At 39.1% G+C, this 14,177-nt stretch overlaps 1 protein-coding gene across 14 annotated transcripts in view; it reads left to right on the top strand.

Moving 5' to 3' along the window:
• The window catches only part of LOC112456136 (kinase D-interacting substrate of 220 kDa), a 34,109-nt gene that overhangs the window by 16,022 nt on the left and 3,910 nt on the right, over positions 1-14,177 (top strand). For 5 of the 14 annotated variants that reach the window (XM_025018479.1, XM_025018477.1, XM_025018476.1 and 2 more), the window contains 20 exons: positions 6,271-6,402; positions 6,678-6,776; positions 6,868-6,966; positions 7,355-7,552; positions 7,628-7,726; positions 8,287-8,583; positions 8,924-9,299; positions 9,428-9,592; positions 9,843-10,050; positions 10,125-10,547; positions 10,621-10,843; positions 10,929-11,108; positions 11,220-11,679; positions 11,763-11,928; positions 12,004-12,463; positions 12,538-12,711; positions 12,787-12,931; positions 12,995-13,116; positions 13,246-13,251; positions 13,380-13,497. In XM_025018479.1, coding sequence (XP_024874247.1) covers positions 6,292-6,402; positions 6,678-6,776; positions 6,868-6,966; positions 7,355-7,552; positions 7,628-7,726; positions 8,287-8,583; positions 8,924-9,299; positions 9,428-9,592; positions 9,843-10,050; positions 10,125-10,547; positions 10,621-10,843; positions 10,929-11,108; positions 11,220-11,679; positions 11,763-11,928; positions 12,004-12,463; positions 12,538-12,711; positions 12,787-12,931; positions 12,995-13,116; positions 13,246-13,251; positions 13,380-13,497 — 4,129 coding nt within the window. In that variant the 5' untranslated portion in view covers positions 6,271-6,291. Of the gene's footprint in view, positions 1-377; positions 612-1,361; positions 2,818-2,859; positions 3,552-3,821; positions 4,168-4,257; positions 4,509-4,531; positions 5,011-6,270; positions 6,403-6,677; positions 6,777-6,867; positions 6,967-7,354; positions 7,553-7,627; positions 7,727-8,286; positions 8,584-8,923; positions 9,300-9,427; positions 9,593-9,842; positions 10,051-10,124; positions 10,548-10,620; positions 10,844-10,928; positions 11,109-11,219; positions 11,680-11,762; positions 11,929-12,003; positions 12,464-12,537; positions 12,712-12,786; positions 12,932-12,994; positions 13,117-13,245; positions 13,252-13,379; positions 13,498-14,177 lie in introns of those variants that run through there. The other 9 variants (XM_025018485.1, XM_025018481.1, XM_025018472.1 and 6 more) reach the window with 9 other exon arrangements.

Raw genomic sequence — 14,177 nt, 5'->3', positions numbered from 1 at the left:
ACATAAAGTTGAGCCATTTTAATCATAAAGAACGATAGCGAATTTTATCTTCATTATCTTGCACATGAAGACATGAACTATCTTCAAAAGGCTTTTCGTCATAATTAGACTTCAAAAGTATCTCAACGTTGCATTATCCCTCGAATATTATTTTTTCGTTTGTCACCAAATTAATTGTATAGATTCTGTTTATGACAGTTTTAACCATGTGTTTCAATATTGAATTAAAACAGCGATATGCCACGTGAAAGCAAAACAATTTCCGAACCGAAAAGCTTACGGCACTGACGGCACACAGCACGCGCCGTTACGCGATTCAATGTATATGTACACAAATTTAAAGAGATCCCACCGCGATATATAAATGTCGCGCGATATATCCGCTGAACGTTGTTCTCGAGCGATTTGCTGGCGTCATTGGTGTCTCGCTCGGTCATAGTTCCGAGTCGACATTCTGCCATTGTCTCCCGACGACGAGAAGTCGCGCGAACGAGTCCGTGAAGCCGCTGGTCGCCGGATCAGCGAAACCCGATCAACTGGACCCGGATGACCACGTGAAATTTGGAAAAGATGCTGCGACTCACCACTCTGTCCAGGGTCCGTTTTTCACGGTACATCGATAATCCAAAATAATCTGACGGTCGGTTTTTCCTCGGGGAGGGATTTAACTATCTGTGACAGGGATCGAAATTGAGATAGCAGTAAGTTGGGTCCTTCGATGCTGGGGAGAATACGCGAGAAATAATATCTATACTTGATCGCAATCGACTTCGCGTGCACTTACCCAGTCTCGGAAATTGAACTTATCTGAATTGTACTGTTTTCAGTTTTAATCAATTAGCTGTTCGACCATCATAGTTAGCGATCTGATAAGAAATTAGGAAAAGTTATGATTATATTTTAAAGTTATAGGCCTATACTTATATATTGCAGGTTCTTTAAAAAGCGTCAAGTCGTTTTAAATTATTGAGACACATCCATAATTTCTTCTCACAAATTAGCACATTGCGTTTTTAAATTATATTTTTTAAGAAAAATTTCATAAATTGTTATGAATCGCCTATATCTAATTTATTAATCAAATTATATTGCATTGCGTTTTAAAAAAACCATGTGTTTCTTTTTTGTAAAAAAAACTCTTTTGTTCTAAACTTATGTAAAACGTTAATACATTTATCATCACTAAATTAATACATTATATTATTCTAAAATGGTCGACCTCTTTTCAAGAAACATTTGAATTATTTTAAATTCGTACGAGTTGTTCTCATCATATCAATGACGAAACCACTTTCCATACAATGAAAGATGCAGTTAAACATTAAAATTTGGTGATTCTACATGTGTGCGTGTTTACTCAGCAAGTGAAGGCCGTTTTCGATTTTCGTGCTGAATAGACAGTTCGAAGAGAATGCCATGCAGAAGGACAGAGACAAACGTTTTAGAATCGCGGCAGCGTTCTTCTGCGACAGTTTCGACGAAGAAGACGACGAAGAGAAGGAGGACAAAGCCCCGCTAACGAAAGAATCGAAGAAAGTTTTCTCGCAAACAACCTCTGACGGTGATTCGCTAAGCGTCACGGGGAAGTCCAGCATCACAAACACGAAGGTTCTCTCAAAGTTGGTCGCCCCTGATCCTGAACTTGCGACTTCCACCTTGTACGTGGAAGATCGCGCCTCTAAACGCTTGAAATCGTCCAAAGACTCATCAAACAATGTGGGCGAACACGCAATACCAGGTTGTTGTAACGCAAGAAAAAAATATAACAGGGACAGTGATGTGATTTCGAAAGTTAAAACGCGAAGACTGGCAGTGCCGGTGACGGGTTTCGACAGTACTTTTCCTGCGCTCAAGCACGAAGAAGTTATCGCAAAGGAGTTATCTGCGAGGTTTCAATCTTCATCAATCGAAGACTGCTCAACGCGAAGCCTGGCAATGCCGATGATAGATTCCGATAGTATTTTTCCTGCGCCCAAGCACGAAGATGATGTCACAAAGGAGTTATCCGCGAGGTTTCAATCTTCATCAATCGAGGACTCAGCGCGCGCTTATACGAAATCCACTGCTGTGGACAGATCGAAACATTCTCAATTGACGCCCGACTGTTTAGAGATTCCTTCAGAATCTAGCGAACCCTGTCGTTTTTCAACATTATCAGAGCGTTCGACAAGTGCCAAAGAATCCTCAGATGTCGGGAAAGTACGGGATATAGTGCCACAACCTTCACTGATAGCCACTGTGCGAGATAGTTTCGACGAGAAATCTAGCAAGAACAACGCAAGTCGCAGGTCAACGTTGCCGATGACAAGCTCTGATTTGAACCAACCTATTTTGCAAAGCTTGACGACCGAGGCCAGCCAGAGGTCGCCGACCTTCCAAGATATCCTAGCTGGCACCAGCGTGAATCCAATCCGGAAGTCCAGCATAGCAAACGCGGCTATCTGCTCGAGTCTGGCGCCGAGCTTGCTCGGAGCTATCCCCGGTGTGCCGAATTCCCTCTTGCCGAACGGGGACTACAATCTGCAGCGAAGTGCCACGTTGTCGAATCTGTCAACCGCTTCCTCCGCCATCAGTGACGACATTTCCATTGGTAGAACGCGTCGCGGATTGAGGTCGTTCCTTCGTCTTCACATACCCGAGCAGCAACCCACGACCTGGCACGACACCGACGAGGACTACCATCCTCCATTGCACAATCATCACCATAATTATCACGTGTTCTCGCATATTCACGTACCCACCATCACCTTCACGGCACCGGCCACCGACGGTATCGGTCGCAAGTTTAACTTCGCCATCCGAAGGCACTCACAGGCGGTTAGTGTAAAGCCAGGCTGCACGTCGTTTCGACATTTTCGTTAACATTTCTTCTTTTTATTAATACCCATTGAGAATGTGCCACGAACCATCTTTTTAATCAAGTAAAACATTTTTGAATTGGAAGAAGCTAAAGTAGCATAATATAGAATATTAACAAGTAATTTTCAAAGATTAATGTAGATTTGTAAAACCTATTCTAAGTACGAAGTTACACCCAAAATAGATCGTACAAATTGTGGATTTATTCCATTCTTGGCCTGAATCCTTTAAATAATTAACAGCCTTTAGGAATTAATTTTAATATTTATTGAAAGAATGGCGTGAAATAACCAGGTTATGTTGATGAAACCGCGAACAAATGAGAATTAAAACTCTTTGCCGTTACTTTATCGAGCATATTGAAGCCAAGCACGGCGATGGTATCACGTGTCAGATTGACTAGACGTTGACACAAGTGTGTCTCTATAACATTTGATTTGATTAATTTGTATAGTAGCACATGCTCTGGTTAAAATAATTTACGCTTTATTGATAAGCCTGTTTAAGATCGAACCGAGTCGAAACGATGACGACGTTCTTGTCGCCGCGAATAATAGAACGTTAATTGTTGCAATTGCAGGCCACCGAAGAGTGTCAACCGTTGTAGACGTAACTTGAGCCTTTATCTTATCGGAATTGTTGGATTTGTAACTGGCAAGATTAATCCGCGCGAGTGGAAACCGAATGTTACGGTCGGTAATCTATCTAATAATTACCTCAGAGAATGATTGTTTTGCGTTATCATATTAATACGAATTCAATAATTTGACGAAATATTATAGAAAGATTATCAAAGTTGAAAATTTGGACAATTAAATCTCAAACTAAATGTCTAAAATCTCGTATATCTTCATGAAACATTAATCCTGCTATTATCTAACTATAGCTCACTAAAATTCTAAAAGTATTTTTTAAATCTCGAGATAGACATACATTATACAATATTCACTTAAAGTAAATTACACTTTAGAAATTTTTTAACCACGAACCGTTCACGATTTTGAAACTATTCCTGTACCTTTTAACTTAATAACGGAACTACGATCGATAGATGATTTGATATTCAATATCGTAGACGACGTAAACTAATATCCGTGGTATGGATAAAACGCATCAGTCTTACGTGTCACGGAAAATTTTGGAGAGACTTACGTAACGCCAGGTGCCACGTACGTGCACACATAATGGAATCTTGCCCGACTCGGTTCTGTCATCGATCTTGATGGCTAATGCCCGCGCTATATCTGCCGACACTCGCGAATTAACACTATCTCCGATGCAAAGCGTGCATCAGTATCGTCCACCGTGGTACGTATAGCAACCCATACCACTGCCAGATATTTCAGCGTAGTGACAAAATCAGCCGCATGAAATAGAGCTGATCTAATATACCCCTATGTGTGTGTGTGTGTGTGTGTGTGCTTGTATACGTTTGCACGCCCGCAACATCGGATTTTTATTCAGTAGAGTTCGGGCCGTAGTAAACGACGAATGGTGTTATAATTCCTGTAAGAGACTCCAGACATTGAAAAAAATTCTCTTAGGATAATTTCGACTCGAAAATCAATGCGGAAACATGTTTCAAAGTTTCGACTTTGCATTAGAATCCGGATTTCTGGCAGATCGCTCCTTTCGTTGTCTTTTATCAGGTATCTATTCATTTTTAGTTTAAAATGTGAATTATCAGCAGCGTTCAAAATCTGGATTTAACGTTAACAGAGTTTATACGAGATTTGTGTAATTTATAATTCGTAGCAAAGTTTAGTGGCAAAGCTATTACTATCGCCGTTCGACACGCGAGAGAGGCAGAGGACTTTCGCATCGAAGGATTACAAGTATATAATCCCGTCATGGTGTGTTTAGCGTTATCTTCTTACATACCGTAAATGCCAAGTCAATTTACGCGTATTAGGTTGCGTAGATTTTATCGATAATATACGTCAGCGAAATGTCATTAACTGTTGCCGCAGGATTAAAAGAAATATGGACGCTATTTGCTACAGGATTATATCTCTGTTCAATGTTTAATGGTACATTTTAACTGTAGTAACATCTAGAGTGTTGCAACATCTGATATATGTATGTAATTCCGCAATGCAAAACTCGGTGCGCAAAGCATTACAACAGATTCGATTTTAATCGGATTTTACTGTAAGTATTGCCCGAGCGTGAAAAATTTCTGTCACTAATCAATTTATGGACTGTGCATGGAAAATAACGTGAGTGCTGAACAGATGGCAAGAAGAAAATTGGACAGAATATTTTAAACAAAGCGAAAAATTGTAACGAGAAAAATGATGTACGTACACAATCATAAAAGACAGAGAAATAATTAACATAACAAAAAGCAATGAATAATAAATACTAAAGTCAGTTTAATATTTATGAAGCATAAAACAAATACTTGCTTTCGAATTTTCATTTCTTTTATATTTTGCCTTGCATCTGCGGTCTACATTAACTAACTTTTCGTCGCTAACTTTTCGTCGCTCAGCTACTTTTGCCATACACGTGATGGTTCCTTATCATTCACGTGTGTCGCTCACTGACCCAGATTCCATTCTGCAAGATTGAGAAGCGCAAGCAGAGCGTTCTCCATTTCTCCTGTCGCGAATGGAGAACGCGCGCCCCGCTTGCGGTTGCAAACTAATTGTAAGTTGAAGCGATTACAGTTAATACGCAATACTTTTACGCACGCTCACTGCTGTCGTACGTCTATCGCCGTTAAAACAAAACATTATTAAGTGTTACATCGCTCGAGAACAGAGGAAAAACTCGGCTGCATAATGCCGATCTTTGTTTCAATCAGAAACGAAGCGAGAATATGTCCTTTTATTTCAGTTTGGAGTTAAAACTGGATGTCTTACAAGCGCAAGTTTCAACATAGAAACCCGAGAAGTATGAATCAGAATTTCGGAGATCTCAAGGGAATGTAGTTTTCAGTTTATTTGAGTTTGCTTGAGATTAATACTTATGTCACAGAGAGAACGAGATTGCCCTCCGACGATCCAAAATCGGCGCTTGCTCCGCTGCTTCTACATCTCGATAACTCGAAAGCTTATCTCTGTAATATATTGTAGCCCAGCTGCACCATTCGCGTCGAATATTTCAGCATAATATATTCAGACTAAAAATAGTCATAGATAAAATTCAGATAAACCCAAGGAGATCCAAATTTCTTTAAAATCATTAAATTTTCTACTCGACAATTATGATAATTCTGAATAATTGATAAATAAATTGAATGGTGCATTTTGCTATATATTTCGCGCATATGTATATGTTTTTTCTGTGAACGACGATTGAATTTACCTAATCTGTGAGTTTTTCTAATGAACTTTTAATAACAGCGACAAAAATCGAACGTGACTGGTCGAAATTTAACAACGATTTTTTTTGCCTCTTTTACAGACATTGCATCGGACTGACTCGATGGTATCGCTTTGTTACCGATCACTCGCGAGCTATATCACAGATGATAATCTCGTCGGACTGCAGAACTTCCTCGAAAATAAGCGAGTGCAGGTCGACGACAGAGATGAGGTAAGCGTGAATCGCTCGAAAAAATTTCCAAAGATTATTCGACCGTGACCAGAAATTCCAGAATAAAATTATAATAGCAGTCGATATAAATAGACGATAAAAGTCTTCTCAGCAAAAAAATTTGAAGAAGAAATAAATATAAAAATAATTTATGCTAGATAATCTCTCTGAATTAAATAGATAGCTCTACATGATTCATGAAGAGCAGTATTCTTCTTGTATTCGCCGTGTTCAAGCCGTCTCGAACCTTCTAACAAATTATTTTCTTATGACAGAATGGTAGCACCGCCCTCATCCTTGCAGCAACCAAGGGAAAAATACACTTCGTTCGAGAGATCATCAATCATGGAGCGGACGTCAACGCTGAAGACGCGGTTGGTATCCGTTGATTGTAATCGTAGATCGTTTGATTATACGTAATAAATAACAATTCTAATATATGCACGTTTCTGTATAATTTCTCAGGATAACTGGACAGCGTTGCTGTGTGCGGCAAAGGAAGGCTACACTGAGATATGTTTCGAATTGCTCGAGCATGGTGCCGATTTGGAGCATCGAGATATGGTCAGAAGAAGTTGCATATTTTACTAGTCTGGCGTAATGCCATTAATGCAAATCTGTAACTGGAGTTTCATCATATTTGCAAAAATTCCGTTCGCTTTCGTCATACATACCAAGAATTTTAATGCTATCGTCTCTTATTCATCGCCAAAAGTTATTTCCATTAATATACAGAGTTTTATTAAAATTTTTAATATATTATAAATATAATATATTAAATTTAATAATATTTTAACGATTTATACGTTTTTTGTCAGTTAATTTACATTCTTTTAACAAAAAAGTATATAAAATCTAATAGAAGAGTTTATTTAGCTATATAGACGTCTGTGTAAAAAATTAGCGCTTTTATAGATAAGAAATCGAAGGATCGAAAGTTCTTTTATTGCAGGGTGGATGGACAGCGCTCATGTGGGCGACATACAAAGGTAAATCGGCGACGGTGACGATGTTGCTGGGGCGCGGGGCTGACGTCAACGCGCATGGAAATTTTCATATATCCTCATTAGTATGGGCTGCTGGCAGGGGTTACACTGATATAGTGAAAGATCTCATTGCTCATGGAGCGAAGGTCAATGTCGGCGACAAGGTAATTGTCGGTGGACGTACCGCAAATCGATGACCATCGCTTCGCTCTCGAGATACTTATACTCAATTTTTTCAGTATGGTACGACGGCACTTGTATGGGCGTCGCGCAAGGGAAATGTAGAAATTGTTGATATGCTTCTTAAGGCTGGAGGGAATGTCGACACAGCGGGCATGGTAAGATCAATATACCGTTGAAAAATATAATATACGGAAGTGATGGCTTCCAAGTTGATAAAAAATAATATGGTAAAAATAGAACGCCATATATAACCATATACATGATTATACAGATTTATTTCTTATTCGCATAAACTTATAGGATATTTTAATTTTAAACCAAGGTTGGCCACGTATGCCAGCCATTTACACATAATTGTCGAGTCAGCGTATCTGTTGTCTATGTGTCTATTTTCTACGTGTTCTTTTTTATTTATTATATTAAATTATATATTATAACGATCGCGGAACAGTAAGTCGTCCTCGTGAAAGAGAAAGCAAAGCTGAAACCGACGTGCACTGCACGAATTAGTTGTGCGAATCTTGTCAAATTCGAGACTCATCCATTACGTTATATTTATGTCATATTAATAATAATAACTTGACACTACATTCTTATCACGAAAAAGAAATATTGGAATGTAATAAGAAATATTTCAGAAATTTTCCAATTTTAATATTAGATTATGAAGATAATTTTTGACATTTATACGTGCTTTTAACAACTTTCTTTGCAGTATTCATGGACTGCTCTGGTCGTGGCAACCCTCGGTAATTATGTGGAGGTGGTATCGTTACTATTGGAGCACAAGCCCAACGTGAACGCTCTAGACAAAGACGGTTGCACCGCCCTAGCAATTGCCTGCCGTGAAGGTCATCACGAAATAGCGAACGCCCTTTTAAATGCCGGTGCTTACGTTAATATTCAGGATCGGGCCGGCGACACAAACCTAATCCACGCGGTTAAGGGTGGCCATCGGGGCGTGGTGGAATCACTGCTGAAAAAATACGCAGACGTTGACATTGCTGGAAAGGTATGACTCGACTTATTTTTCTCCATACCCGCGTATCTTCCTCGAAGATCGACTTGCAAAAAAAAATAATTTTGTCACCGAGTATTGCGGTTGCCAAATATTGATCATTCCGATAAGCCGGATTATTACGTGCGTCGAATTACATGTGGTGGAATAAACTTGTTAAAGTAATCTAGCGATTCGAGTCGATATTGTGGACACTTTAATAAGAGCCAATCTTGTGGTATCGGATCTTGTGGTATCCCTAAGCCACTTCGAGCTAGGTTCGTGCGTGACATCCCCCGTGGATACTTTCGAATCATTCCAATCGAACTAACCATCCCATCCGTATATATTTTAGGATAAAAAAACCGCAACTTACATAGCAGTAGAGAAAGGCAATATACCGATACTCAAATTATTACTAAACGCTAACCCAGACCTGGAGATTGCTACGAAAGACGGCGACACGCCTTTATTACGGGCGGTAAGGTCGCGTAACGCCGAAATCGTGCAATTGCTTTTAGACAAAAAAGCCAAGGTCTCGGCTACGGACAAGAAGGGTGATACTGTACTGCACATAGCGATGCGCGCGCGATCAAAAGCGATCGTCGAGATACTACTGAGGAATCCAAAGAATAGCCAGTTATTGTACCGTCCGAATAGACAAGGCGAGACCCCCTACAACATCGACGTCAATCATCCTAAGACGATGCTTGGACAGATATTCGGTGCTCGTAAGTTAATCAGACACATGTCATTATTAGTGTTATACGTTATTACAAGTAACTCAACTTACGATATGTGAAGAACACGCGTTGAATGTCTTGACGAATTTTATAGAATAATTTGATGAACGTTACAGGGCGTTTAAATACTAACGAGGACAACGAAAACATGCTTGGTTACGATTTGTACAGCAGCGCGTTAGCAGATATTCTCAGTGAACCATCGCTTTCTACGCCAATTACAGTCGGTCTTTACGCAAAATGGGGCTCTGGAAAATCGTTTTTACTGAACAAACTGAGAGGTACTACCAAATAACAAAGCTACTCCAATGCTATTTAATAGTTTTATAGAATGTCAACTGTTGGATGAATTTAGAACAAAAAATAGAAAAAATTATAATATTTAAATTTAAATAAAATTACATAGTGTGACAATTTAAATTAAATTTCTATAGCCCAGAAGATGCGCTAGTTTTCTGGAATATCTTTTGGTATATCTGTATACACCTAAGTTACATTAAAAAATACTAACGACGCGACTGTCTTTTACAGAGGAAATGAAGAACTTCGCACGACAATGGATCGATCCAGTATTCCAATTCTCTTCCTTACTCTTTTTAGTAGTAGCTCACGTATCCCTTCTCGTAGGCGTCACGTTGGGCCTCGCCTTGCAGTCGTGGATCATCGGTCTATCGTCCGGAATAAGTTTACTAGTTATCGTTTATATTTTTCTGGTTCTCGTTTGGTATGCCAACAAGAGGTGAGGCTTACGAAAAGTAGCAAGAAGTAAAGTTCTATTCGTTTTATATTCTTATTGGAAATCTGTAATCGTAGGTACGATTGGTATTGGCCATATAACCTGACAGTGGAGCTCACCACCAAGTTGAACACGCTCAAACTGCTATTGCAAGTGATTTTTTGTCATCCGCCTGGCAGTCAATGTCAGGACGGAATAGCGGTGCAGCCGATAAAGTTTTACTTCACCGATCAGACTCGCGTGGGTACGACCGCCGCCGGTGAGAACGTGGTCGTGCAAATGGTCGGTTCGCTGTACGATTCCATCGAGAACGACTACGGTTCCTTGTCTACCAGACTATATAGAGCATTTAGGCCAAAACCAGATAAATCAACTACTACTTGGAAATGGAGGCGTTTGTGTTGCTTGCCCCACGTAATCTTATTCGAATTCTGCTTATGCAGCTTGCTCGTTGGTATCTCGATACTTACGGTGTACCTCATAGATATTTCGAATGAAGAGTGAGTAATTATACGCCGAACACAAAGTACTTCTACGTTACTTATTTTACATGTTGTATCGTTTCGCGTTTAGGTCCACGATAGAGCGAGTTACTGCTCACATTATCATGATATCGATTGCCTTGGTCTTGGCCATCAGTATAATAGCAAATTTATATACATGGAGCAGAACGCTGCATGCATTGGTTTTTTCACAGAGGAGACACCTTCAACGCAGTATATCAAAATTGGAGACTCTGAAGAGCGAAGGGTTCATTCAGACTTTAAAAAGCGAGGTCAATTTAATGACAGAAATGGTAAATTACTTATTTATTAAGATAGTTCTATTAGAACTTTGCTTTCAATGGCGTAGCTTTTAATCACAATTTTAATCACAAACAGGTCAAGTGCTTGGATAGTTTCATGGCTCAACAAAGTAGACTAGTTGTAATAGTGGACGGTTTGGATAGTTGCGAACAGGATAAAGTTTTACTCGTTTTGGACGCTATACAGGCCTTATTTAGCGATAACGGATATCCTTTCGTCGTAATACTAGCGATTGATCCACATATTATATCTAAGGTAAGCAACTTTAAAAAATAAAAATGTAAAAAATTGGGCAAATTATAATATCGATTTCAAAATGTTACTTTGAATGATAACGAAAACTATCGTTCGACATTGTGCATGTAGGCGGTAGAAGTAAATAGCAGAAGACTATTCTCGGAATCAAATATCGGCGGTCATGATTACTTACGGAATATGGTGCATTTGCCGTTCTACTTGCAAAACAGCGGCTTGCGTAAAGTCAAGGTCGCGCAACAAACTGCTCAACATTATAAGAAGACAGTGTGGACGGAAGCTGAGGAGAGCGTTAACTATACTGCGACCAGCACTATGCATCATTCAGTATCCAGTAGGAGACTCAGCACGGAATCGGCTATAATGAACAGCAACGAGAAATTGAAACCCCAACAAAGGAAGGGCAGTAGAAAGATGCGATTGAGTGAATCAATCGCTAGCAGTATCGGCAGTAATTTGAATCGACTGGGGGGAGCGCAGGATCTCAATAAGATGTTGCTCACCGATGATTACTTTAGCGATGTAAATCCTCGTAGTATGAGGAGATTGATGAATGTCGTTTATGTCACTGGTAATGCATTAAGTCGTGCAATATTGCAGTGTATGAGTCTACGTAATCATTCCATGTGTACATTATTTGTCTTTCTATTTTAGGGCGATTACTTAAGGCATTCCAGATTGACTTCAACTGGTATCACTTAGCTAGTTGGATCAACATTACCGAGCAGTGGCCTTTTAGAACGTCTTGGCTCATTCTTCATTACGATATGTACGAGGAGAGTCTGGATGATAATATGTCACTGAAAAGTCTTTATGATAAGTACGTGGATTTTATTTCTTTCTTAAGGTTCTTTTCATACTATTTTTATATTACTATTTTTTATATTTATATTAGGGTGCGACCGCAAATTCCAGTATTGAAGGAAGTGCAACCGCTTCTCGAGATAGATAGAGACGAACGCAAGTTGGATGTTTTCCTCACGTTTCACCGCTCCAGCTTGCTTATTAGCGACATGAAAATATTCTTGCCTTTCACTATCAATCTAGACCCGTACATTAAAAAGAAAATAAAAGAGGAACAACAAAGCATAGAGGAAGACACCAATCTATTTAACAAACAAAGTGCTTGGCACGGCCACAATGTTCCGATTGATCAGTGCCCTCCACAAAGAGGCATGTCGATGAACCGGCACATGATGAAACTTGCCAAGCAATCGAGTTTGCAGGGATCCGTGCCGCCGACGCCGTCGTGGGGTTACCAGCCAAGCTTTGAATGGCAAGTTCCGCCAACTTGGATGCAAATGCCTCCCATGGAACCAGTGTCAAAACCACTTTCCGCAACAACCATGTTACCGGTACATAAATTAATTGTACAATTATCTCTTGCGGGTTGAAAAGATGTGACTTATCGCTTCCTCTTTATTCACAGTCCGAAATTCTGGAAATAAAGCTGTCGTCCTTATCAGTGAACGGAGTCTGCGATCTAATTGACAAAATCGAAAACCTTAATTCGACCCAAGCATCGATATATAAGCAAGCCATAAAAGAGAACAATATTAATGGACGAGTTTTATTACATTGCGATTTGCAAGAATTGAAAAAAGTAATTTTTTAAACACTGCGTCTTTACATTTCAAGGAGAGGAAATTCTAAATACAAATGTATTTGTATTTTTTAGGTATTTAAAATGACTTTTGGAGATTGGGAGTTATTTCGCATGGTAATTGTATCACTACGGGAAATGGAACTCTCGTCATTTACATACGAGGAGGGTCCTCGGAGTGTACGATTTACCGTAGGATCCGAACAAGTTTTACGCAAAGGTACGTTCGATATTTTTTTTTCGCTTGTTTCTTGTTCGGTTTGATCACTCTTATCTGTTATAGATCACGCTTTGCCAAATAATTCGATACGGGTGTCTGCTCATGTGGAGAAAGAGAAAGGAACATCGAGATCTGATGGGTCGACTCGCCGTGATCAAAATAAACAATCTATAATGGAAAAGCAGGTATGATATAGGTACTTTCAAATGCATTAAAAAGTAATCGATGCAATCGTAGAAATTTACGAATTGATATCGTGACTGAAAACTTATAAAAATAAATTTTCATTTATTTACATTCACACTCGGTACCAGTTCCAGGTAAGCCGCTGCTATGATTACTTTAAAAAGTAAAAAATTTCGATATATAATAATTATATTCATCTATGTATAATACCTAACAAATACTATCTGCTGTGAATATGCTGAAGTGTCTATATACGTTTCAGGTAACGTTAGAGGAGCAAATGATTTGCGGAGCATTGCAGACGTTGAACGAGGAAGCTTGCGAAGATGTTTTAGACGTGCCATCGCCAGCGGTGGCACCAACAGACTCGCTTCCTTCAGGTGAGCCTACCCCCCTACCACTTACACTGCCTCTGGTAATAGTGCAAGAGCCACCGCAGCCTGACCAAAACAGTGACACTTCCGCCGAATACAGTGTTAACTTTTAGTCAAATCTGAAATAGGATGACTATACGATGATATGACTATAGGATAATGTATATATTCGTCAAATGAATAAGCTCACGTTGTGCAAAAGCAGACTTTTCCGGCGTAACTTCTATCGAAATGTGCAACGACCAGCCATTGTTATCATTGCATTCAAGAACGGTGCTTGCCAGTTTGTGTTGTTAAAATAAAAAAAAAAAAGATTGATATGCTTCATCCTATTTGATAGTTTTATTTGTACATCTGTATGTCCGTAGAACGCTATTTGACAGTATTGTCGACAAAAGATGTACATATATGCAATGGCAGTCGACAAACTAAGAATAATGGTTATATAAATATATTGTTATTATAAGGCCATTTGTAAGTTACAAAGTGAAAGGCTATCCTCTGTAGGAACATGTATGAGTATTTCTTAAAAAGTATTCAAGTATTAAAGTGCCAATGCGAGAAACCAATCATACATATCGCACGAAGGAAGAATACAAAATGAAAGCCATTTAACGATTGTAATAGGATTATTATTGTATGCGTACTCTTAAGATTATTATAATATAATGCTCATTTTATAAGCT

The sequence above is a fragment of the Temnothorax curvispinosus genome, unplaced genomic scaffold (genome assembly GCF_003070985.1).
Source record: "Temnothorax curvispinosus isolate PA1 unplaced genomic scaffold, ASM307098v1 QBEX01006657.1, whole genome shotgun sequence".
Lineage (NCBI taxonomy): Eukaryota > Metazoa > Arthropoda > Insecta > Hymenoptera > Formicidae > Temnothorax > Temnothorax curvispinosus.
The sequence above is the reverse complement of the archived record's forward strand: the minus strand, read 5'-3'. Positions and strand labels throughout refer to the sequence as shown.